This window comes from Mobula birostris, chromosome 16 (assembly GCF_030028105.1).
Source record: "Mobula birostris isolate sMobBir1 chromosome 16, sMobBir1.hap1, whole genome shotgun sequence".
In the NCBI taxonomy this organism is placed as follows: Eukaryota; Metazoa; Chordata; class Chondrichthyes; order Myliobatiformes; family Myliobatidae; genus Mobula; species Mobula birostris.
The window spans coordinates 53554267-53581715 of record NC_092385.1 but is presented as its reverse complement, the minus strand read 5'-3'; the positions used below and the strand labels follow the sequence as shown (position 1 = coordinate 53581715).

The window sequence follows — 27449 nt, the reverse complement described above, 5'->3', positions numbered from 1 at the left end:
CAGTATTAAATAGTCTGACTTAAATTGCTAAATGACTTAAAAGTAAACACATGAATCAGCTTAAAACAAAATTACCCCTTCATTGTCTGGTGGAATGACTTGCACAACACCAATCTCACTTACAATTTATTAGAAGGGTAGTCTCTTTGTGAGTATTATCATTAGTGTTTTCATACATGAATAAAACTACCATTGCTGATCTGCATTTTATCAGACCACACAGACTTCCCGGCATGTACATAAACTCAATGAGAATATTTTCATCAAAATTACAACAAAGTGCAAGAATCATCCACTTTCTCTTTTACGTTTTATCAAGAAATTCACGATGAATACTTGAGAGCTGCAACAAGCAGAATAAGCACCAATAGGAAATAGACAAGATTTTGCAAAATATGCCGTTATTCATTTGATACTTTATGTGAAATTTCCAGCTATTACTCCTTCAGGATGCAGTAAGTAGCAACTAAGTGCAGTAAGATTATGATAAATCTTGGTTATGCCACATAACGAAAGCAGCTGATGTAGGTTTTCAATCTTCACAAATTGTTAAAACAAAGTGCATTTTTAAAAATGTACGACTGAGCGCTATGAAGCTATGAAGCATGAAGGATGGAAAAGAGATTAATTAATGGAGAGGGTACATTGTACATGTTATTCACTGTGTAATTTTGTCCCTTTTGCATATTCACTGCCAGCAGGGTAATGCTGTGTACGGGAATCGCAAAGAGAATAAAGAATGTTAATTTGCATTTTTCACCTGTAAGCTACTTGAAAGGTTTTAATAGCTGGCATTACATTTTGAGAAATATCTCTTTGATCTGGGAAAACATTTTCATTTAAGGTCCCGTTTAGGCAATACATCTAGTATTGCAGCTTTTTATTCCTTCAGCATTTCCATTTTCAGTCAAGAAAGACTTGCTTCCTCTACAGTTGTGTGGGTTGAAAAAGTCCATTATGGGATCCAAAGATCCTGCCACAGCCTAAACAGGCAATACTAATTTTATGGAAAGGTGGACTGAAGTGGGGAGGGTGTACTTAAAGCTCCTTCCTTGTACTTGGCCTTGATATCTTTGTGCTCGGAGCCTTCCTGGTTCCTATTCCATCATTTTGCATCCTTGGGCAGGGGATTCCCATGAGGTGGACCCAAGTTGCAAAAAGGTAAGGAAATGCATGCTTTCACAGATGAAAATAATCCTATTTCCTCTCCTGAGACAGGATACAGAAAGCTGGCAAACCAAAGCTGACCTGTGCTAGGATGAGGCTGGGAGGCAGCAGAGATCAGCAAATGGATTTTGGAGTGGAAAATGGAAATTTGCATTGGGAGTAGAGATTAAGGATCAGGAATGTAGTGAACAGGGATCATCAATGGAGAGATCAATGAATTGGGAATGGAATCAAGGACTAGCAGGTGAGGGCTGATATCAGGAAGAGGAGGAATATGGGACAGGAATCAAGGAGGGTTGGGAGGTTACTAGGATCTGGAGAGAGATAGGGAGGGAATTATAATTCTTACCCATCAATTATCTTCTAACCTGAAATTTAGGCCTCATCTATTAATAAAACCTGACTGCTTCTCAATTCAGATCATAATTTGGAACTCTGTGCTCCCTCTTCCAATTTGCCAGTACCTAAACACTACCTGCTGTTCTCCATCCCGAATCCCAATATGGCAGTGCCTTTTCTGGATTCCAGTGCTACTCCCTGCCCCAATCCCAGGTCATCATTCCCTACTGGAAAGAAGACCAGCATCAGTGGTAGGAGCAAGGTCATCGAATGGGGACTGGGAGTAGAGACTGGCAAACTAGAATTGAGGGAAGAGAAAGGGTGGAATGTGGAGTGTTAGAAAACTAATAATGATGACAGTGCATGGAATCAGCATGATGGACACCCAAAGAAAACTAATACCGAATCTGGCAACAGCAGTTAACAAAATTCATGTAAGCAAAGTAAAAGACATTAAAGTCATCATATATGGAGGGCAAATGGCCTCCTTCTTTGTTGTAATGAAATGTATACATACATAAGAATACGAGGTCCACTTCTCTCCTATGTTCTATTGGCAGTAAAAAAAATTCTTGTAGGTGTTGCTTAATGGATAAAAGAACCCACTACTTATGTTGCACTGAGGTAGGAATGTGAAGGTAGGCAGTGTAGATTTGAGACAGGGTGAATAAATGAAACAATGACCAACTTTTCAATAACCATCTTGTGGTGAATGCACATTTGTGACTTGGTCAGTTTTAGGTCTGGGTTCTGCTTCCACATTATGGAATTCAGTGGCTCTCAGGATGTACTCAGGAAATGTATCACAAATTGGAATAACCAGTGCGGGGAGTAGCACAGATGGGTAGGAAATGAATGGAGAAAATAATTACATCACCTACTGATCAGTCTAACGCCCTGCCATTGGTAATTACTTTCTAATCAGAGCTTACACTATAATAATAGAATGCTTGGCATGAATATTAATGAAAATTCCCAGTACATAAAGAGCTGTTTCTATTAATGACAATTATAAAACTGAATTCTGAATTGCTAGCCGAAAATGGGATTAAGTAACTTGAATTTCACAGCTAGAATATGGACATGATAATATCAGTGTTACTATTAGTTAAAATGCAATGAAGGTGCTTAGCTGGATGTAGCTGAATACTTTAATTGCACTCATAAAATATGAACATCAGAATATAAATACAAGCAGGAGTAGACCATTTAGTCCATCGAGCCTGCTTCTGGGGCAGAGATTCCAGATACACTACTCTCTTGGAAGAGCAGTTTCTTCTCATCTCTGTCTTAAATATATTTCCGTAAATCTTGAGCTTTGTCTTGTCCAACTCAATAACGGAAACAACTTTTCTGCTCTGATCTTAGTTTTGCCTTTCTTAATTTTACATGTTTCGATAAGATTCATTTTTCTGAATTTCAGTGAGTATAATCCCAAGCAACTTAATCTCTCCTCACAGGCTAATCCCCTCATCTCCAGAATCAACCTGTCAAACATCATCTCCTTTGCTTCCTAAGCCAAAAACAAAAGCACTGCATGCAGTACTTCAGGTGAAGTATTACCAGAACCCTGTACAATTAAAGCATAACCTACCCACTCTTGTATTCAATCCCTCTAGTAATGGTCAACATCCTATCTGCCTTCTTGGTAACCTGTTGCACCTACAAACCAACTTATTGTGATTCACGCACAAGACCTCCCAAGTTCCTCTGCACAGCAACATGCTGCAATCTTTCAAGTCAAGTCACCTTTTATTGTCATTTCGACCATAACTGCTGGTACAGTACACAGTAAAAACGAGACAACACTTTTCAGGACCATGGTGCTACATGAACAATACAAAAACTACACTGAACTACGTAAAACAACACAAAACTACACTAGACTACAGACCTACCCAGGACTTTATCATTTAAATAATAATCTGATCTTCCATTTTTCCTTCCAAAGTCAATGACCTCATATTTACCAACATACTCCATCTGCTAAACCCATGCCTATTCACTTAACCTATCTATATCGCTCTGCATCCTCGACACAATTTGCTTTTCCACTCATTTTAGTGTCATCAGCAAACTTAGATACACTACATTCAGCCCCCTCTTCCAAGTCATTTATGCATATTGTAAACAGTTATGGCCCAGCACCGACCTCTACTGCAACATGCTGACCACTGACTGCTGCAATGCCCTGGTTAAGATTTTTACTGCTAATGCTGTAGGGTATTTCACTTTGTAGCTTTCTGTAGAAGCAGTGTGTCCTCCTGATAATGTTTGGGTTTCAGTTAAAGATAAGGGGCTGTGAGGTTCAACTTAAAGCTGTGTCCGCCAATCAGGATAGTGGAATGGGAGAAGGTTCTAGAGAAAGCTGGGAAGAGAGGATTTGTGATGGACATTGGTAGGGTTCGTGGCTTTTTGGCGGGAGATGCAAAGAAGAGAAGATCGGGAGAGACAGGTATAGGATTCAATTCCATCTGACGTGAAAGCACGTTTTGAAGGAATCCAAGATAGGAAGTTCTACTGATGATTGGTGATGGGAAGTCGGTGCTGTGGGTAAGTGACACACCCAGCTTTTGGAAGATATGAGCTCCACCATGTGCACATTTGGATTTTTCTTTTCCTCTTAATAACTGTTTGACTAAGCTGAAATTAGTAAATACACTTTCTTTATAATTGTATATGGTGTACGATGTGTTATTTGCTGAAATATAATTGCATATGGACAGTATTCACACAGTATTTGATCAAGTCAGAGTTCCGTTAGTCGAAACATCCCAACTTTCCAGTTTGGTGGGACCCAAATCTCACCAACCCTAGACATATATTGTTTGAAAATGGTGGCTTTCTCACTGTTGAGTCCAGTGGCTGTCAGCAGAGCCAGTTAACGAACCAAGTTTCTATACAAACCCAGTGAGGGGGGCTACACTGCCAACCACTTTTCTCTATTCATGCTAATACAATACCTTCAACTCCATAGATACTTATCTTATGGATAAGACTTTTACATGGCACCTTATCAAACGCCTTCTGTATATGTAAGTGTTCAACATGCACCTGCTTCCCTTTATTTATTGTGCTCATTGTATTTTCAAACAGGATCTGCCCTTCATGAATCCATACTGCGCCTGCATAGTTGAGCTACTTATGTCCAAATGTCTCGCTAATTCATTAATAATAACTTCAAGCATTTTCCCAACTACAAACATTAAGCTCACTGGCCTATAGTTACCTGCCTTTTGTCTACATCCTTTTTTTACATGACATGTTTTTACATGAGCATGACATTCACTGTCTTCAAATCCATTGGGATTTGCTCAGAGCCCAGAGAATTTTAGTAAATTAACACAAATGCATCTACTATAATTTCCAACATTTCTTTCAGTACTCTGGGATGTATACCATCAGAACCAGGGGATTTGTCTACCTTTACGTCCACTAGCATGCTCATCATTAGCTCTTTAATAACTACCTCATCTCTCATCACATCTATAATTTCTCTCTTTGGCATGCTCGGCCCCTCCTCCACCATGAAGACCAACACAAAATTGTTGTTCAAGGTCTGGGCCATTTTAAAATTACCCAATAGTAATCCCCCCTTCTGATCTTCCAAGGGACTTAAATTCACTTTAGCCACCCTTTTCTGCTTTAAAGATTTTAAATATGAACTTTTTTTTGTCACATGTACATCAAAACATAGAGTGAAATGCGTAATTTTGTGTCAAATCAAATCAGCAAGGATTATGCTGAGCAGCCTGTAAGTATCACCCCGCTTCCACAGAAACAAAACATGCCCTTTACTCACTAACCCTAACCAAACATTTTTGGAATATAGAAAGAAACTGAAGTATCTTGAGGAAAACCTTACAGTCATGGGGAGAATGTACTAACTCCCGAAAGGAGTCAGTGGGAATTAAATCCCGAACTTGCAGCTGCCACTGTAAATTGTTGTGTTAACCATTACACAATAACTTATTTTGTAATTTATTACAATATGTTTTATAATTTGTGCTATTTTAATTTCATAATCTATCTTCCCTTTATTTATTGCTTGCTTAGTGGTTCTTTGTTGCTTTTTAAAAGTTCTTCCATTTTTCCAGTTTCCCTCTACTCTTGCTGACTTTGTATTCATGAGCTTTTAGTCTGAGGCTATATTTTATTTCTTTAGCTATCAAAGACTGGCTCTCCCCACCCTAAAGTCATTGCTTTTAACTGGACTGGGCTTCAGGCAGTACCTAATAAAGTGGCCACTCAGTGGTTATTTGAGTTACTGTTACCTTCCTGTCAGCTTGAACCAGTTTGGCCATTCTCTTCTGACCTCTCTTATGAAGAAAGTGTTTTCTCTCACAGGGCTGCTGCTTGCTGCATGCTTTTTGTTTCTTGCACCATTTTCTATCAACTGTAGTGACTGCTGTGTACAAAAATCCCAGGAGATCAGAAGTTTCTGAGATACTCAAACCACCTCATCTGGCACCAACAATCATTCCACGGTTCAAAGTCACCTAGATTTTATTTCTTCCTCTTTCTGATGTTTGGTCCGAACAATAAGTAAATCTCTTGACTATATCTGCATGCTTTAATGCATTGAGTTGCTGTCACATAATTGGCTGATTAGATCTTTGTATTAATGAGTAGGTGTCCAGATGTACCTAATAAAGTGGCAATCGAATGTACTTTTGTGGAGCTCTGTGAAATTCTTCCATTGTTCCTCAACTCCCACCATATAGCCTGTGATCCAGGTCTACGCTAACCAGTTCCTCCCTCATCCCATCGTAGTGTCCCTTGTTTAGGCATAATAAAATGGTTTTAGATTGAACAATTGCATGATCCATTTGTGTGAGAAACTAAATCATACTGTGAACATTCACTTCAAAAGGATCCCTAACTACAAAACTGTTAATTTCACCTGTCTCATTGCACAGCATCAGATCTAAGATGGCATTTTCCCTTGTAGGTTCATTAATATGCTGTTCAAGGAAGCATGCATTCTATTTAAACTCTTCTTGAGATTGCCTTGAATTTGAATTGTCCAATCTATGAGCAAGTTAAAGGCCCCCATGAAAAGTGCATTCTTACATGCATCAGTTACTGGTGAGGTAATGTGATTATTCAGTGGCCTATTGACAACTTCCTCTAGTGATATTTTCTCTTTACTATTCCTAATCTCTATCCAAATGGACTCAACGTTCTGCTCCTTAAATCTTATATTGTCTCCCAATATTGTTCTGATCACATCCTTAATTAAGAGCACTACCCCTCCTCTCTTACCTTCCTCTCTATCCTTCCATATTCCCTGTTGCCTTTGGATATTTAATTCCCAATCATCTCCATCCTGCAGCCACGTTTCTGAAACCACACCCCTTTGTACTGATTTGTGCCACAAGTTCACTGACCTTATTTTTAATACTACAGGCATTCATATAAAGTGCTCTTACACTCATTGTCATCTTTGCGCCCCTTGCATTTGACTTATTTGTAATCCACTCTGACTTTCCTCTTTTCTAATAACTGCTTTGATCTCTGCATTGCTTCCCTCTGTCTTTCTGCCTGGATTTCCATTCCCCTGCCATATTAACTTAATGCCTCTTGAACAGCACTGGCAAACAGCATCCCTAAGACATAAATCCAAGTCCCGTCCAGGAGTAAACCATCTGGTGTGTACTGGTCCCACCTCCTGCAGAAACAGTTTGGATGTCCCAGGAATCTGAAACCCTCCTACCTGCACCACTGCCTCAAGCCACATATTCATCCTAACTATGCTGCTGTTCCTACTGTGACCCCACTAGAGGTCGCCCTTCTGGGGATTTATCACTTTCAGTTTCATTAAAGTCACTCTATTACTACCTGTTTACTGACACATTCTTTCAGCTCATCATTACCTCCAGACTCTTCTATCTTCACGCATCCCAGGAGTTAGTATGGACAGAGAAGAAATTATATTGGTAAATAGCAAAATGGCAATGAAATTAAACAAATGCAATGGATTCTGGTTAACTGGGACACATCAGGACCAGTACATTTTGGCCCCAGTTAGCTGAAGTTTCATGGAAATAGATGAAAAGGTAAAAAGAAGGTAAAACTACTATTTAACTGAGTAATAAATTACATATTTAAGTGAAGTACAGAACAAATTAGAACACTACTGAAACTATTACAGTTTTACAAAATTGTATTAGTTCCCAATAGTTATCCATGAAGAATTAATTAAGTGCATGCTACCGTGTTCTTCTGATTGACTGTAAATGAACAACATCAGCGCAGACACCCAATGCAGATAATGGACTGTCTTCATAAAATACTTTCGACAATTGCATCTTCCAAACCTTCTTTTTCATTGCGACAATCAAGATGATTGTCAATACCAGTGACAAAATTCACCACTTTTTGAACAAAAACACACACAGCTGATGCTATTTAAAGACAGTATGATCCAAGCACAGTGTAGTCTCTAACAGCCACACAAGTACACATGATTGATGCGAGTCAGAAGCTATTTGGCAAGTTTCCTGTCCCAATTAAATGGCATAGTGTCCCAAATAAACATAGGAAAACCTGGCTATTTTCTCAATTAGTTTTTGTTCTTTAAGAGTTTTCTCAAATAAGTAGCTGTCCGGATTAACTGATAGCCTAATTAACCAGCATCCACTGTGTTTTGCATATGTCTTTACAGGGAAGAAAAAAACACAAAGATCCTCTCGACTTGGTGGAGAATAAGAGTGAGTAAGAAGCAGAAAGAAATTGCTATTTGTAAGGAAGTAGCATTTAACATGTTAAAAGGACTAAAATCTAGAAGAATTCCCATGGCCTGTGACCTGTACTGCTTGTCATCATCCAGAATTATGTAAATTCCAGAATGGTTTCCATAGGCTTAAGAGTAGAAAATTCAACCCCACTATTCAAAAAAAAAGGAGGAAAAGAGAATATGGTGAACCACAGCTTTAATAGCCTGATACCAATTGTATGGACATTATCAGAATCTACAACAAGGAAAATGGCAAAAGGGCAATTAGAAAATAAATGGATTAGAGAGAATTAGAATAGCTTTATGAAAGAAAAATTATGTTTGAGAAATCAGTTAAAGCTTTCTGAAGTTGCAGCTAGTATAATATGTAGAGCAAGGAGTTTTGGTATATTTGAACTTCCAGAAAGTCAACAGTAAAGTTTTAGAAAAGACATTATTAAAGCAAGTTAGAACATATGGGATTGAGGATAATGTTCAGGTGTGAAGTGAAGATAGTCAGAAATCTGGTGGTAGAAATAAATGGGCACTTTACGGGTTGGGAGGTTATGATTAGTGGTCTGCTACAGGGACTGATACCATAGCTAATCATAATTTGTATCACTAGTTTCAATGATAAGACCAAACATGATAAGAATTGTGCGGGGGATGCAGAGGAATTTAAGGGAATACAGACAAGGTAAGTAAATGGGCCAGACATGCAAATATTAAGGACAAATCTTTTAAGTCATTTTACTGAAAAAGAAATGAGAAAGCAAGTTTTTCTTTGAAGTGGTGAGATACTGTAAAGTGCTGGTGCTCAGAGATCTAGTTGTCCTAATTCATAAATTACCGTAAATTGATAAGCAGATACAGAAAATAATTAGGAAGGCAATAATACGTTGGTCAAAACATCAAGAGATTTTGAATACATAAATCAAGATACCCTGTTCTCATTACATAGGTCTTGATAAACCATACATGGAAGGGTTTCTGATCCTCCTACTCAAGGATAGATATTCTTGTGACAGGGGAAGTGTAATCGACGGTTTACACTTCCGGTTAAGGTGGTGCTACGGAATGAGTACAACAGCTCTTTGGTAGTCAAAAAGTAAAGTAATTTGACTAAAAACATCACTAAAAATACCCTTTCTGAGGTAAATTGTGTTAAATTATCACCGCAAACGTGAAGTGGTGAGCAATGGTGAGGCGAGTTCGGGGGATGAGCCAAGATGGTGTTGTGCAGAATTGTTGCGGATGGAGTTCCGATGCTCATACATCTAGCTCGAGAACGAGGCTGGATCACTGGATGCCGAAAAGAGAAGTTAGGGCCTGTGCAGAGGAGAACCAGTAGCCATACAACTGACCCAGGTGCAAAGTTGGATTGCACTGGGCACCGAGCTGACTTGAAGAGCTTGAGGGAGACTTCAGGCTAAGTAATGGAATCTGGTCCTGGGGTAAGTCGCTGGGTGGTGTAATCTGGGCCCAGAGCCTTTCGCAGCAGCAGTGCCTGGGTCCTTACGCTGTTTAGACAATTTAAACACCGGCCCAGATCAGAGGTGACTGCCGATTTTGCTCGCTCGCTGGGATCTTCATTCCTCTCTCCAGGGCACGTAGCCTTTGGCTGTTCTGTTGTTGGGTCAATTTAAATAGTGGCCCAGATTAACTGAAAATTGGACAAGAGCCAATTTTGCTCGCTCTCAACGATCATCATCTCCATGGCACTGAGGCTATGAAGACTGCCCTGGCTGCCGTGCTCTGTGCCTGCTAATCTGATGAACTGATAAGCAAGACTTTGAGCCTACTCTGGGGTATGGATCTAAAGGCTCAATTTTGGTTTGGAATGCTATTGTTTCGCTTCAATAGTTTGCGTGATTTAATTTTTTTTTCTTTCTCTTGCGCATCAAGTGTTTTTTTGTATTTATTTGTATTGCTTTTTTTCTTTAATTGGATTCTTTCAGCTTTCATGCTTTGCGGCTACATGCGAGCAAGCACGTCTCAAGGTTGTATAAGTTATACACTTTTTGATAATGAATGAATCTTGAATTAATTCATAGCATAGTGAGGTCCTCTATGAAAAGAAATTAAGCAAACAAAGCCAATATTCTAGGGTCATGGAGTACTACAGCGCAGAAACAGGCCCTTTGGCCCATCTAGATCATGCTTAACTGCTATTCTGCCTAGTTCCATCAACTTGCACCTGGACCATAGCCCTCCATACCCCTCCCAATCATGTATCTATCCAAACCTCTCTTAAATATTGCAAATGAACCCATGTCCATAAATTTCACTGGCAACTCATTCCATAGTTGCATCTGAATGAAGTTCCTCCACAGTTTCACCTTAAATATCACAACATTCACCCTTAACCTATGACCTCTAGTTCTAGTCTCACCCAAACTCAGTGGAAAAAAGCTTACTTGCATTAACCCTATCTATACCCATCATAATTTTGTATACCTCTATCAAATCTCCCCTCATTCTCTTATGCTGCAGGGAAAATTATCTTCATTTATTCAACGTATCCTTATAAATCAGTTCCTCAAGTCCCGGCAACATGCTTATAAATCTCCTCTGTACTCTTTCAATTTATTGATATCTTTCCTGTAGCAAGTGATCAGATGAGCACATAATAAACCAAATATAATCCAATAAAACATTGGTCTCACCAATGTATTATACAACTACAATGTAGCATCCCAACTCCTGTAATCAATACTCTGATTTATGAGGCCAACGTGCCAAAAGCTCTCTTTCTGACTGTATCTATCTGTGACTCCACTTTCAAGCAATTATGGATCTGTATTCACAAATCCCTTTGCTCTACAGCACTCCTCAGAGCTCTGCTATTCACTGTGTATGTTCTATCTTTGTTTGTCCTCCCAAAGTGCAACACCTCACATTTGTCTACATCAAATTCCATCTGCCAGTTGCAGCCTGCCCAGATCCTGCTGCAAGAGTTCATAAAGAAGAGAAAATCTGCAGATGCTGGAAATCCAAGCCACACACACAAAATGCTGGAGGAACTCAGCAGGCCAGCCAGTATCTATGGAAAAAAGTACGATCAACGTTTCTGCCCGAAATGTTGACTGTCCTTTCTTCCATAGATGCTGCCTTCCCTGCTAGGTTCCTCCAGCATTTTGCATGTGTTGCAAGAGTTCATAGCCTTTCTCACTGTCCATTATGTCCCTAATCTTGGTATCATTCACAAATCTGCTAATCCAGATTATTACGTTATCATTCACACTACTTTTGTCACTTGCACTGTCTCGTTCTTTAATAGGAGATCCAGTATTCTGCTCTCTCAAGTTGGGATCTATATATATTTATTAAGCAAACTCCCCTGAACACATTTAGCAAATTATCCCATCTAGTCTTTTTACAGTATAAGAAAAAAAGTCCTAGAGCTTGCTCAACCTATCCTCATAAGACATGCTCTCTAATGCAGGCAGCCTCCTGATAAATCTCCTCCGCAACCTCTCAATAGCCTCCACATCGATCCTTCATTAGTCAGGAGATTGAGTTCAAAGCGTTGCAACAGACCTCAAGGCTTTGAACTCAATCTCCTGACTAATGAAGGAACAATACAAGATACACCTTCTTAACCACCCAATCAACTTGCGCAGCAATGTGAGGGATCCATTTATAGGGACCCCAAAATTCCCTTGCTCCTCCACACTGCTAAGGATTCTGCCATTAATCCCGTATTCTGTCTACAAGTTCAGCCTCCAAAGTTTATCACTTGACACTAGTGATAGCTTCTGTTCTAGTGAACACTTGCACTGGAACCAAAAATTACTCTGATTATTCTGAACTGAGTTTCATTTGATCAAAATTAGAAGGTAACACTCTCCATTAAATCAGGAGTTGACAAGTATCAAATAACTTTGCATCTGTTGAATATAAGGTTAAAGAGAACTCTTGGTATATGCTCATCTCCTGATCTTCGAAGGATCCTTGCTTTCCTTGGGAATGCCCATGCTGGTGCAGAATGAAAGGTAGTTATCAATCAGAGAACAGGTGGTCTGCACAAATAGACAGAAAAATTTAAAATAAATTCAATAAGCTGATAGGTGCAGTAGTAGTGTGGGCACGTGGCCAAGTGGGTTAAGGCGTTCGACTAGCAACCCAAAGGTCGTGAGTTCGAGCCCCAGCCGAGGCAGTGTGTTATGTCCTTGAGCAAGGCACTTAACCACACAGTGCTCTGCGACAACGCTGGTGCCAAGCTGTATCGGCCCTTGCCCTTCCCTTGGACAACATCGGGGTCATGGAGTGGGGAGACTTGCAGCATGGACAACTGCCGGTCTTCCATACAACCTTGCCCAGGCCTGCGCCCTGGAGAGTGAAGACTTTCCAGGCACAGATCCATGGTCTCGCAAGACTGACGGATGCCTATGCTATGCACTAGCAGTCTCAGAATTTCTGCCATTCAACTATTAGAGGAGAGAGTCCTCTATGACGGAAATCACATGAAACCAAACTAGCCATCAAAACTACACCCCTTCTTCACATAATTGCTGACATTCATTTTTTTTGTTTTGACCAACTGTGGTAAATGAAATTCTCACCCAGGTTCAAATGCAACATAGCTGATGAAATATTCAATGAGAAGATTACTACACAAAATATTTTCAATGTTGATGACTATACAAATAATTACCACAGGACCCCATTCCTGGATTTTATTGGCAATGAAATTAGTCAGCCGAATTTTCTGTTTGGTGGGATGGAATAGAAGTGCATTTAAAAATAATAAACTTATACCTACAAGGCTTTCCACAACCTCAGCAACCCTTAAACACAGCTAATGAAGTACTTCTGAAGTATAGACAATGTTTCAATGTGAGAAAACATTTGTGTGGAGACATGCAACAATGTAACACAAATCTGAATGAGTCAAGTTAACAAAATTATCTGATATCAGACAAAGAACACTTTTCTCCTTTGAAGTGTTTCCATAGCATTTTCAAAAATATGGGTCTTCTGACTTGGCATTGATTGTAAAACATACTACCAAGACTTGGTGGAGGAGTGATGCAGCAAGGGGTGGTGGGCACACTGTATGCCCACAGAGGTGGGCTGCAGAGGGTTTTGCCAGCCAATCCCTCTGCCTAGCCTACAGCCAGATGGGCATCTCAAGAGCCCAGAAGAGGAAAGCCATCAGCAATATGATAGAGCAGCAGCCTCGAGATGGCTGTGGATCAGGAGGAGTGATCTGAGGCAGAGTGCTACTCAGACACAAGTCGGGGACTGATCAATCCCAGCAGGGTCGCCCAGGTGAGGGTGCCTGATGTTGAAAGACACAAACCACCCTGTTACCCCAGGTTACATCCCTGATGGTGTGTCATGAGTGCATTGCAAGATGTATCATTCTGTCAGTCCACCTGGCCAGGCCAGTAGCGTCTAGGAAGAGACTGTATGGCTAACACAAAAGAGTGGCGGCTCTGGAGACAGTGGACAACTCGGAAAGACGGCACCAGGGGCAGTAAGGGCTATCAACTCGAGCTGCTTCTTCAGTAAAGAAGAACCCATCAAAGCTATGGAAAGATCTAAAGAAGTATACCTCCAGGGGATGGGGAGAGGGAGAGAACGAGAACCCCGACCAGACGTACCAGCGGATGAAGACTTACAGTAATGATCAACCGACCACGAGTAGGGAATGTGTCTGCTGCAAAGTATGTAAGAACCCACATGGTCTGAGGATTCACAGGGCCAAGATGAGACACTTGAGCAAGGAACAGCAGGTAAAGCACACAGGGATCACCCCTGGTGAGACTCAGGAAGAGCCAGGCTCTGAGTCACCCCAGAACATCTGCGTATCCAAAACCCCAAGCTCAACTATACCATCAGAACATCACCGGTGAAGTGGCCTCCAGCAAGCAAGGAGGATGAGTGGCATCAGTTTGACGACAATGTGGACAAGATACTTAATGCTTCCAGAGGGGTTGCAGACAGAAGGCTCAGGTTCACATAGGTGACGTGGTCGGCATAACATTGTGGTCCAAAAGGCCTGTAATATGCTGTAAATTTCTATGTAAGTTCTATGTCAGCAATTATCATTAGTTTCGTTGCTGAGAGGTTTGGCATGGAGGAGAAGCATCGGGAGAGCACACCCTATGCGATGAACTAGAGGGCCAATAAGATAAGCCAACTGAGACAGGAGCTGAGGTCACTTAAATGGCAGTTCAAGGAGGCAGCAGAGGAGAAAGCAAGCACTGCAGGAGCTTCATCACATTGTGAAGAAGTTGTTCCTCACCATCCACAGGGCAGAGTGGCACAGACAGTGCAGGAGAGAGAGGACCCGAAAGAGGAGTGCCTTCTTAGCTGATCCAATTAGCTTCACCAAGAAGCTTCTTAAGACAAAAGTGGAGTGGGCACCTACCTTGCTCAAAAGAGGAAATTGATCAGCATCTCCGGGACACCTAATCAGACGCAACCAGGGAGCAAGACTTGGGGGGCATGCAGGGACCTAATATGTCCATCAGCACCTACCGCTGAGATCGACAGCAGGGTTCCATACTGCGTAAGCTGGTTGAAGTCACCCTCGAGCACTACCATGTCCCAATCAGGATCAGGGAATTCATTCTGGACTACTACAGTAATTTCAGTCTGAGAGTTACCTCTGGGACAGTCACATCTGATCAGCATTGACTTGAGAAGGGGATCATCACAGGATGTACAGTGTCTGTGATCATCTTTTCCTTGGCATGCTAGCCAAGTCAGCAGAGATAGAATGCAGAGAACCATTGTCCTGGTCTGGTGTCTATCAACCACCTGCAAGAGCATTCATGGATGATCTGACTGTAACAACAATGTCAGTGTCAGCATGCAGACGGATCCTTCAGGGTCTGGAGAAGCTCACCACTTGGGCAAGCATGAGCTTCAATCCTAAGAAATCCAGATTCCTAGTATTTAAGACAGGAAAGGTGATTAACAAATTCCACTTTAACCAGGGAGGCGCCCAAATTCCAAGCCTATCATAGGAGCCAGTGAAGAGCTTTGGCAAGGTGTTTAACAGCTCACTGACGGACACAACATCTATCAATGCAGCAATGGTTGACAAGTCAGGGCGGCCGGGTAAATTCAAGGCTTGGATTTACCAGCATGGCATTCTCCTTCGGATCCCATGGCCCCTGTTAGACTATGATGTCCCACTGTCAACAGTTGAGAACTTTGAGAGAAAAATCAGCCAGCACCTACGGAGGGGGCTGGGTCAGCTCAGAAGCCTAAGCAGCATTGCCTTGTATGAGAAGAAGACCAGACTGAAACTCTCCATATGCAGTGTGAGCAAGGAGTTCATGGTCACCCATGCAAGAGTAGTGTTGCAATACAGAGAGTCCAGTGACCCAAAGGTCTCATACGCTAGCATTGCGGTGAGGATGCGCAGGAGGTGGAGGGCGCAGGATACAGTTTAACGAGCCGAAGCATGGCTGTGCCCGAGTGTGCTGGTGGGCTCAGTGGCATTGGGATGGGCAGGCTTGGGTTGCTTCCCAACAGTCCACTATGATAAGGTGCAAGGAGCCAGTTGGTCTAGCAGGAAGTGTGAGCTGCTGTGGAGGAGGTATGTGCCAGCTAGATTGCTGGCATAAGGCAACAAGGTGCATGGACAAAATGGAACCAGGTGCGGGGCACATCTCTTGGGGGCAAATTTGGCAAGCTGAACTCCACTGCATCAAGTTTCTGATCCAGTTGATCTATAACATATTGCCAAGCCCAGTGAACCTCTACTGCTGGGGCAAGGCCAAAACACCAATATGCTCTCTGTGCCGAGGGAAGGGGGACACTAGAACACATCCTCAGCTGCCGTCCAAAAGCCCTGGGGAAGGGGCATTACCATTGGCACCATGACCAGGTGCCGAAGACAGAGGCAGACACCTTGAGCACAGCCACCGCCCAGGCCAAACACTATCATCCAGAAAAGCAAGCAATTGCTTTTATTAAGGCAGGAGAGAAGGCTCAAATCCAGACCAAGGAGCATGCCGGCCTCCTAGGAACAGCAACAGACTGGCAACCGAGAGTCGACCTAGGGAAACAGCTCCGACTCCCTGAGCACATCTTCTCGACAATGCTTAGGCCAGACAGTGCTGCTGTCAGAGTCATCCAGACAGGTGATCATGTTGGAGCTGACAGTTCCCTGGGAAGACTGGATGGAGGAGTGCTGCAGCAAGGGGTGCTGGGCACATTGTATGCCCATAGAGGTGAGCTGCAGAGGGTTAGCTGGTCAATCCCTTGGCCTAGCCTACAGCCAGACGGGCATCGCAGGAGCTCAGAAGAGGAAAGCCATAAGTAACAAGACAGAGGCAGCAGCCTCGAGATGGCTGTGGATCAGAAGGAGTGATCCGTGATAGAATGCTACTCAAACACAAATCAGGGCCTGATCAACCCTAGCTGGGTGAGGGTGTCTGATATTGAAAGACCGGAAACACACTGTGACCCAGGTTACATCATTGATGATATGTCTGAGTGCATCGCAAGATGTATCTTTCTATTTATGACTTGGTATTGATTGTAAGATGGGACCTCCAACAGTACAATACTATGAAGGTACAACATTTTGTTTCTAAACTTAACGTAAGCTGGAACCCAGTCAGTCACAAATTCAAGCATTGCTCATTTTATTCCATGTTCTATCATGACATCTCATTTAATCAGTTATTTCTAATAATAAAATACTCCCAGGGTAATGGTTGAGGATTGATGATAATGAGAGAGAAAACAGCTTATGGGGAAATAAGTAGGAGAGAGGGACTATTGGAAATGCACAGGCTTGATTGGCCAAAGAGTCTCTTTTTGTGGCATACAGAAACATTTATTAGCCTCTATTCTCTTGCTTTTCATATTATACTATCCTTAGGAAAATGGAAATTCAAAAAAAAAATCTGATGCATCATAAATTGTCATCCTGTATATATTTCTAATCTGGTACCACACCACTAATTCTATTACCAGTTACTAGAATAAATACTTTTTAAAAAATATATTAGGTTAAAAAGGCATTAAAGCTGCTTTCATCAAGGAGTGAAATTTAAGTTGATTCTGAACACAAAACAACAGTAGGGATTCTTTAAGTGTTGAGTATATGGGCAATGATTCATTTAGACATGGTGAAATAGCACAGAATGAATTAATTAAAATACTCAGTGTTGCCAGCTGCACTTAATCCTTCCACATACATAGGGAGAAGCTGTACTGTAATTCAAAATGGGCATCAATTTGAAAAAAAGGATTGGGAAAGCAAAGAAGCAAGCAAATAGATGCTGCTCTGCTTAGTCAAAACAATTTCAAGGTATTCACTGGAGGGCCAAAGGTTAATATTTAAACTCTGTTCGTTATACAAACAGACGCAAGGGGCTCATGTTCAAATTCACACACTTGAAGCTCGATTTCACCTCCAAAACCTCCCTCCTTTTAGTGTATAGTATTGCCATTCTTATTGGTAAACTGGAGATTCTTTTTGCTTAATCTCTCATATGACAAAATTATTAAGGGATGTAACAATGTAAATGCAGAATTGAGATCTTCCCAGTGTAACCCTCTAAATGTGGCTCTTAATAAACTAGGCTTATTAGTTAATCTCTGGCTAACACCCATGTGACTCAGCATTGGATGGGTAATGGTCAGAAGGCTATCTTCAATAAGCAACACATGTCCAGGGTCATTATGATTCGGGTTCAGCTAAACAGGAAAGCTGGAATAATCTGTTGAGGGAATGAAAATAAAGGTGAATGCTGTATAAGTAAAGGCCTATGCAAAGTTTTTGTTCGCCAGGAGCTTACACCAGCATAAAATTAAAGTGGAAGCATATTTACCGATATTTCAACTTCAACAAACAGTTAGCTGAAAAAGGGCCCATTACAGTTAAACCAGTCTAAATGTGCACATAACACTGAAGCTCATTGCTGAGTAGTCGGCTGCTTTGCTTTAATTACTCACGGTGCTGAACTCACATTTTACGTGAAAGACACCAGCCACAGTTTGAACTTCTCTCGAAGACCGTTACGGTCAAGCTGGTTAGCTCGGGACTATTGGCACTTCCTCCTTGGAACCATTCATCTGCACAAAGCGCTTCTTACAATGGGGTCTCTCCTTTAGGCGGAATTCTGTGAGCATCTTCCCTCATGCTCTTCTCCGCACTTTCTTCTTCTTCCAACACCTCTCGCTGCTACCTCATAAGCTTTTAGCAGTTCTTTCCTCATATTAAACACATACTTGAGTTACATCTTCTGTGGCAAGTCCTCCCCGGAGGCTCCAAAACAAAGATCTACACGTAACCATGCTTCGCTTCTGAACATCAACTGGTATGGCGAGTAGACAGTAGCTTCACTCTGAGAACAGTTGTAGCAGTGTGCTATATGTCCAACATGCTGGTTTCATTTGCTCTTCTTGATGGCATCCAGAGTTCCAAGCATGTCTAGCAACATCCTGTTGAATCATTCAGGCTGAGAATCACCCTGAGGGTGAATATGGCAGAGTCCTTGACCTCTCGACTCCAAGCATGCTCAGTAACTCATGTATGAGCAGGCTCTCAAAATCCCTTCCCTGATCACTGTATATCCTTCTTGGGAGGAAATAATGAATAAAATATTTCTCCCATGACACTTTTGCAACTGTGGATGCTCTCTAATCCTTTGTGGAAAAAGCTTGAGCATATCTGCTGCAGTGGTCCGCGATGACCAAGACATTTGCAGCGTTACTGGAATCAGGCCCTGTGGAAAGGAAATCCATATACACTAAATCAAGTGGTCCTGAACTTTGCAAATGAGATAAGGGAGCAAGTCTTTTAGGTAGCGTCTTTCTCCATATACATTGGATGCATGACTTACAGCACTCTTTAACTTCAGGTTTCATTCGAAGCCAATAGAGCTGATCATGAACGAATCCATACATCTTGTCAAACCCCAAATGGCCCTGAGTCATCATGAAGTGACTTCAGCACAATCCTACGTCTCAGGCAAAACCAACTGGGTACACCAAGGTCTATCTGGAGGAGACACAATCCTGTATAAAATTCTGTTCCTCATCTCCAGTTTAGTTCCATTCCCTCATCAGTAGGGGTATGGTAGGGTGTCTCGTCTTCTCAACTTGGGCCATATTCCCTTTGACAACAAATGACCGGATGGGACCTATATAAGGGTCATCTTGCTGGGCTGCTGCCAATTTCGCAGGACTCAAGGCAGGCAACTGCTTTGTATTCAGCGCTGTAAAGTTGCAATATACTTGCGAAATGGCAGGGATAGAAGCTCCTAAATAATCAACAGCACTTTTAGGACATAGTCTTTGCTCTGATTTCCTAACTGTGGAAAATTGGCATATTGCTTTAACACCAGAGGTTGAAACGTCCTCCCATTCTCTGTCCGTTACCAGCACCTCATGAGAACGTCATGGCAATGCATCTACATCAATGTTCTGACTTCCTAGCTGATATTTAAGGCTGAAATCATAAGCAGACAACACCGCCAACCAGCGGTAACCTGTGGCATCCGATTTTGCCAAGGTCAAAATATACAGTAAGTCAGTGGATTGTTGTTGGACCTCACCTCGAACTAGGCACCATTAAGATAGTCACTTAACTTATCCACCACTGTCCATTTCAATGCCAGAAACTCCAATTTGCGCGCAGGATAGTTTCATTTGGATGGTGGTAGACTCTGGCTGACAAAAGCAACATCTCAACTCTTTATCTTGGTCTTGATACAAAACACTGCTTAACCCTTCTGTGAGCAGTACATATGTCAATTGGGGGTCTGCAAAGGCAAGGACAGGTGCTTCATTCAGTGACTCTTTTAGCAGCTAAAATGCCACTTCATACTTTGTATTCCATCTTTCCCCAAAAGGCTCCGAAGGGTCAAAATAAAGCTTGCCTTCTTCTCCCCTTGGTCTCCTCCCTTTCTTCGTTAAGGGAGCATAACCACACAAGACTTGATTCAAAGGGTGCCTTACTCTAGAGTAGTCCTTTACAAATTTCTGATAGTACGCACAGAATCCAAAGAATAAATGTAGAGCACTCATATTCCTGGGCCTTGGCCATGGTGGTTATCGCCTCTATCTTAGATGGATCCATAGCCACTCCATCCTGAGAGACTATGTATCCCACATTGTTAACGTCTTAAAGAGTTGGCACTTGCCCAGTGACAGCTTTAAACCTTCAGCTTTCAGGGGGTTTAACACCTTCAGTAGTCTTGTCTCATGCTCCTCCAGTGTTGACCCAAACACTATGAGATCATCCAAGTACATCAGGTCCACAAGCAAGTTTACGTCACCAACGGTCTGCTCCATGATGTTGGAAAGTAGCAGGGGTTCCTGTTATGCCCTGAGGCATCCTTTCAAACTGAAAGAACAAGCAGACATATAAATGCCATCTTTTCTTTATCAGCTTCACTCATAGGTATTTGGTAACACCCACTTCTTAGATCCAACACACTGAACCACTTACTTCCACTTAAGCAGGCCAGAGCACCCTCGATCTAAGGAATAGTATATTAGTCCGGCACTGTACATTTGTCCAGTAATCAACACACATTCATACCTTCCCATTCTTCTTCCTCACAACTATAAGTGACGCATGGGGACTTCTCGACTTGGTGATAACTCCAGCTTACTTCAGTTTCAGCAGGTGCTGCCAAACATCTTCAGCCTCTGCTGGTGCTAACCAGCAAGACCTCTCTCAGAAAGGTATGTTCTCTGTCACTTTAATAGTGTGGCGAGTACTCTTGGAGCAACCAACATCAAACTTGTTAGTAGAAAAGACATCTTCGTGTCCCATCGTCTTCTCAGTTAATCTCCTTCTCCATTCTTCAGCTATCGGTGAGTCACCAAAGTTGAATGATTTCAATGCCAACTTCCCCAATGTAGGAGACTGTTTCTCTTCCGTTTTTCTCACTGGAAAACTAGACACTATTGTCATAGGAAAAAGATGCGCAATTGGCTTTCCATGTCTGAGGGTAACATCTCTTCCTGAGGTATTCCTGACAATTACTGTCATCCTGTTTGCATAGATAGCCGAAAATTTCTACAGTTCAGGTCTCACCAGCACTCCTGCAGGTAAGCATGGCTTTTCTTCTTGATCTTCCGGAGCATCCACCAGGAGGGCCGAGATATCGGGCATTCTGGCAAAACTGGGGGTTCCCATCACTCTAGCTACTTCCCCAGGATGTAACTTGACAGGTTTAGACTGGGTATATCATACAGTTCCTCACTTATGCTCATCAACTTGCACCTTCTCAAAAGCAGCTCTGAACACAGCGCAAATGGACAGGGTTTTAAAAGAAACGCTCCCTTTCTCTCCTTGCATGCCCCCATGAGCCTTCTCAGAATGGAAGTATTTGTTCCCTCAGGAATGGAAGCTTCATCTTTTCCAACCAGATCTGGGAAAACCAACACCAGTGTATCAATAGTCTCAGCTACTCCAATATCTGCTTCTGAAAACTCCAGTTTCAATGACAAGTAACCATCGTATTGGTGATCAGCACTCAGCCCCCAGATCTCAAGTGCACTGAGTGGCTTCAATGCTAAATGCATCAAATACCTATTGTAAAAAGATCTGCAGAACAAAGTAACTTGAGAACTTGTGTCAAGTATGACTCTAGCATAAATAACATTCAATCCATATGGATACATCAGAGCATAGTCCCACTAAGCCTTCTGGAATAGTTTTTTGCACTTTAGTATTTCTGGTGATACACTGATTGGAACATGTTTGATCCAGTATATTAGGCCATTCCTTTACTGGGTCCCTCTGTAACTTTGCTTCTTTTTTGTGTTTTATTAATCACTGATTTTCCTGTCTCTCATAGTTTTGCTTGAAGTATCCATCTTCTCCACAGTTGTAACAGAAAATAGCAGTTGTCTCCATAGTCAAAAGACTCTCTTCAGCAGTATTCCTCTGCTTAGTAAGTCCCACAGATGGGTCAGCTGTCGTACAGATGTGCCACGTCTAGCTGCAGCACTAGCAGATATCAACCAAGATATCTCAGCTTGCAGGTTTTTCCACTTCATTTTGCAAAACCTCCATTTGTATGACATCAGGGGGTTGCCTTAGCAGCAAGAGCTCCAAATGAAGGCATTACTTGACTGTTGGACACATTCCATTCCTCCATCATATTTTCCTCCTCTTTTACTTGTCTAGGTAACTCAGTAAAAGATGGAGGAGGATGCATCTCATGGGTCATCTCATGTCACAGAGCACCCTTCGTGACTTGCTCCACTCTCAAGCAATTTCTCTCAGACAGTTGAATGCCCCCTTTGCAGCACAAAGAGTGCAGCAGTTTCTCCAACCTGAAAAAGTAGGCAGAGAGCTTCTCTCCTTCCACTTGAAATGTGTGTCTGAACTTCATCATGAGATCAGCTGAACTTTCAGTAGAGCCAAAAGCATTTTCCAGAGCTTGCATATAGTTAGCTGACATGGCTAAAGTATTCTCTACTTTTAAGAACCACACCACATCAGTGGCCTGACCCTTTACACTCTTCCAGTCTCTGCTTCTGAGCACTGCCATTTATCCAATAACTGAGAGGTCTGCTCAGTCCAAGCTTCATATTTTTCTTCCCCATTGGGTGTGGGCTGACTCCAGAGAACATTCTCAGCCAATGATAACTTTGGCTCTCCAAAGGTACATTTTGGCATTTACTGACCAGCGATGTAATAGCCGAAACCAGCTCCGAATTTAAATTGACAGCTGAAGGACCTATTAGACTTTTCACATCTTCCCCTCACTCTGCAGAAAAGAGAACAACTTGCCTTTAAAAATCTTCACCCTCAGCTGCATTCTTGCCAACTCTAAAGATATTAACTGGCTATAACCCTGCCTCTCCAGGTGTCCCTAACCTATGGGGCAGCATGACTTCAGTCACTGGTAGTCTGCACTAACATGACATTCTTATCAGCTGATTCGTCAGAACGCCGATCAGTGTAACTTTCCCCAATACTTCTACAGAACTCAGTGTTCTATATAGCAGTTCATCAGGAACTCAGACAGAAACCTTAATCAGAACACAAGAAGTTCGAGAGGATAATCTCTTCAAATCGCCCCAGACCTTAATCTCCATGGCATCCATAATAACATATCTCAATTATGGTGTACCTTACTTTCCACAAAACACTAGCTTAAACACTGGCTTAAACACAAAGAAACTACTTAACCGATCCTTATAGAGCATTTCATCCCGGACGAACCCGCAAAAATATAACCTTCTTACCGTGGCTTGTCAACTAGGCTCATTAGTTAACTCTGGCTAACAGTTAACTGACTCCGCATTGCAAAGGTAATGGTGAGAAGGCCACCTTCAATAAGCAACTCTAGTCTAGAGTTGATATGATTCGGGTTCAACCTAACAAGAAAGTTGGAATGTTCTGTTGAAGGAATGAAAATTATGGTGTATGCTGTATAAGTACTGCACCATTGGAAGTTTTCATTCATCACGAAATAATGGATCTTACACCAGCACAAAATTAAAGTGGAAGTATATTTACAGTTATTTCAACTTCAACAAACATTTAATAGAAAAAGCCCCATTAAGGTTAAACCAGTCTAAATGTGCACATAAATGTTGGCGCTTATTGCTGGGTAGTCAAATGCTTTCCTTTAATTACTCATGGCGCTGAACCAGTTCTGTGTGAAAGACATCAGCCACAGTTCAAACTTCCCTCGAAGAATGCATGAACAAACTAGTTAACTCAAAGTATTGGCACCTCCTCCTTGGAACCACTCATCTGCACAAAGCACTTCTTACAACAGGGTTTTTCCTTTGGGCAAAGTTCTGTGAGCATCTTTCCTTGTGCTGTTCCCCACACCTCCTCCTCCTTCCAATACCTCTCTCAATGAAGACCCAAAACCAACCCGACTCCTAGAAATCTGATGCCACCAAGCCCTCTCGAACGTTCCATAGTATCCCACTGGACAGCATGTTATCAAGACAAACCCGATTGGCTTACACCACATTCTTAAAGCTGAGCAAATGACTCCTTATCTTAGTAGCAACCAAAATAATGGGCTGTGAAGCTTAATTAACAGAACACACTGCGTTTTACAGAAAAGCTGCAGAAAATAAGACACCTAACAACATAACGGTAGGATTACAAAATACATGTTCCTAATCAGGGCATTACACCCGAATTAAGTTTCAAAACCTAGTGGTCACAAACTCAAAATGAGGGTTTGGGCATTCACAACAGAGGTGAGAAGATATTTATCAGATCCTTAAGACCCGTATGCATGTTAATATATTAAAATATGATTCATTTTCTATTAATTTCCCATAAATTCATTTTCCTGTCTATAAAACCACCTGGAGTAACTGGAAAATAAAATCAACATTCCAGAAGAATGTATGCACTGCAATAGTTCCATCTCCATCAACGTCCCACTCTATTCAAATGTTTTGGTTCCTGCTTTTAAAATTTTCACTGTTGAGTTTACCTTTAATTTGCTTGGGTTTCCCATTAAAACACCAAGTTAAGTACAGCAATGTTACGTACTAATGGGCAGGAGAGATTGATCATCATTAAGCACAGAACAGCTCGTCAGTCTGTGAAATACAAGTTATTAATAAGACGAGACTTTTTTTCTCCCCCAAAGCCCATGTTAATGTTCCAGAAACACCTCTGTTACTGATTATTCATTGTTAAGTAATTCACAGTCAATTAAGTGTTTGATGCATAGGTTGCAACTAAAGTGAACTCAATGAAATTAAATTAAGTAAAAATGATCACGAGGGATGCTACAAATGGTGGTCAAATAGTTCCATTTATTATCTGACAATGTACAACCTGAAATTCTTAGTCTTCACAGACATCCACGAAAAACAGAACCCCAAAAGAAGAAATGATAGAAAAATCTTAGAACCTCAATTCCTTCTCTCCCCTCTGCATCGCTCAACCAGCAGCAAGACATCAACCTCCTCCCCACCACCTATTCAACAGAAAGCATCAGCGCCCACCACCCACCAAGCAATAGCAAAGCAACGTCAGGAATATGGGCTTAGCTGGAGTTGGTAGCATATACTTTCTATCTTCCTATAAAAAGGGTACATTTTTGAGAGCACCAAACTCAACACTTCTTCAGGTATTGATTGTTGTTATGAAGTCAATTTCAACTGACCTAATTCTTCCAACTGTTTCATACTTGAGATAATTCACTTCATGCTAAAAGATAGGGGTGATAACACCTCTCGTTCCTTATTATGCTTCCTCCTACTGGCAGTTTTAAATCCTTTTGAACGAAAGCCCAAATATTAATTTTTGGTGGGTTCTTTAATCATGCAAAATAACACATCAAATCATTCTTTCCTTTCAAGACATTTTTTTTTCTAATCATGATCTCAATTGGGAGGAGAAATGCTTCTGATGTAACTTCTTCCCAACCTTGTTTTAGTACAGAAGTTATAGCAACAATTCCATTTGGTTGAAAGTGCAGACCAGGTATGAAACCTGGAACTTTCTGATCTTGAATTTCTGCTAATCACTCTTCAATTCTTCATTTGAAATACATTAGTCAATCAAACGATTTATCTCTAATTTTCTCCCATCACTGTTAACCCAATTCTTCCAGGATACACTCATCATTTCTCCGTATCTGTTCCACAGCATTCTATGGCATGCCCATCTGATCCCTATTTGCAGCTTACCACCAGTAGTAGTGTTAACTACCTTATCTTTTCTGCAGGCAAGTGTACTATCAGTTCATTGGGTTGGAGTTAATCTTCCCTCCTTACTCTCTTCAGCCACTCTTCCTTCCTTCGCTGAGCTAAACACACTTCCTAGTCATAGCTTAGAATCAATGAATCAACATTCTTCTCATGGATGATGGCTCAGAAAGCACCTCAATTAGCGATACATTCCGCTATGTTGTCTATTCAGTCTTTTGTGGACTTGACATAGCGTCCACTTTTTTATTGGTTTATATTCTTTGCTCAAGTATTTTAAAGCACTTCACCGTATCTGTCTTTATTATAGGAGCCATGCTTGCTCTACATTCCACACTGATGCCCAGGCTTTAGTTAGGTACAGAAGTTGCTTTGCTTACCTAGATGCTGTTTGGATTAGAGGGCATGTGCTATAATGGAAGATTGGACAAACCTGTGTTATCTTTCTCTGGAGCAGCAGAGCCTGACAGAAATCTGCTGGAGGTTTATAATCTTATGACAGGCATAGATGGAAATAGACAACCAGTATCTTCTCCCCAGGGTTCAAATGTCTAATACCAGAGGGCATGAGTTTAAGGTGAGTGTGGGTAAATTCAAAGGAGATGTGCAGGGCAAGATTACCCCCCCCCCCAACCAAACATGGTGGGTGCCTGGAATGCACTACAATGGTGATAGCGACAACTACAATATAGGTGTTCAAGAAGCTCTTAGATAGGCATATGAATGTGCAGGAAAGAATACGTAGATTGTGTAGGCAGAAGGCGTTAGTGTAATTGGGCATTTAATTATTAACGTAATTAATTTGGCACAATATGGTGAGATGAAAGGCCTGTTCCTGTGCTGTTCTATTTTTATGTTTTAAATTGAACAAGATCTGCATCTATAACTACTGCATTGTGAATCCTCATCTATAGCCTCCTTTTAAACCGATCTTCATAAAGCTCAGCAGCATGATACCAGACAGCTGCAGAACCAGAATGATTGCAAATGAAATCAAGTTTTTAGTGAGTAGTTACCTGCCTGGCTACTTTAAATTTGTTTAATGTAAACAACATTCACTCATTAATCCATAGAAAAATTAAGGAATGGACCTAAAAATGAAAAGCAATTCTGTCCATGAAACGCTGAAACAATGTACTCACATATCTGTTGATTCTTCTGGATCCCGGGAATATTCAGGATCTCTACAAATATCAGAGTCAGAGCTGCAGAAACAGAATAAAGGGATTGAATTGAAACACAGAATCTAATTGAGCAGTATTCTGTATAGTCAAACTCAAAATTACGTGTGAATATTTCCAAAAAGCAAAAGGACTTGACAGTATTTTACTTTCTAAACAAGAACAGCACTCCATGTGATGAGAAAGCTCACCACAAAAATAATAGTCATAGATCAATTGGGATTCGTCCTCTCATGCTATCTACAGACTCATTTCGATCAGAGTTTGGAGGCACTAAGCCACTGCTCAAAATACTGCTAATCTTTTGAAATATGGATAGAAGGTTCGGAGTGTTTAACACAACCTTGCCGTTCCCTAATCCTTCAAATAGCGATTTTCCAGCTATTGAACAGAACCTCAGATGATCTCTT

At 41.4% G+C, this 27449-nt stretch overlaps 1 protein-coding gene across 2 annotated transcripts in view; it reads right to left on the bottom strand.

Moving 5' to 3' along the window:
- The window catches only part of rad18 (RAD18 E3 ubiquitin protein ligase), a 280171-nt gene that overhangs the window by 15162 nt on the left and 237560 nt on the right, over positions 1–27449 (bottom strand). For both annotated transcript variants that reach the window (XM_072280649.1, XM_072280650.1), the window contains one exon: positions 27001–27063. In XM_072280649.1, coding sequence (XP_072136750.1) covers positions 27001–27063 — 63 coding nt within the window. The remainder of the gene's footprint in view (positions 1–27000; positions 27064–27449) is intronic.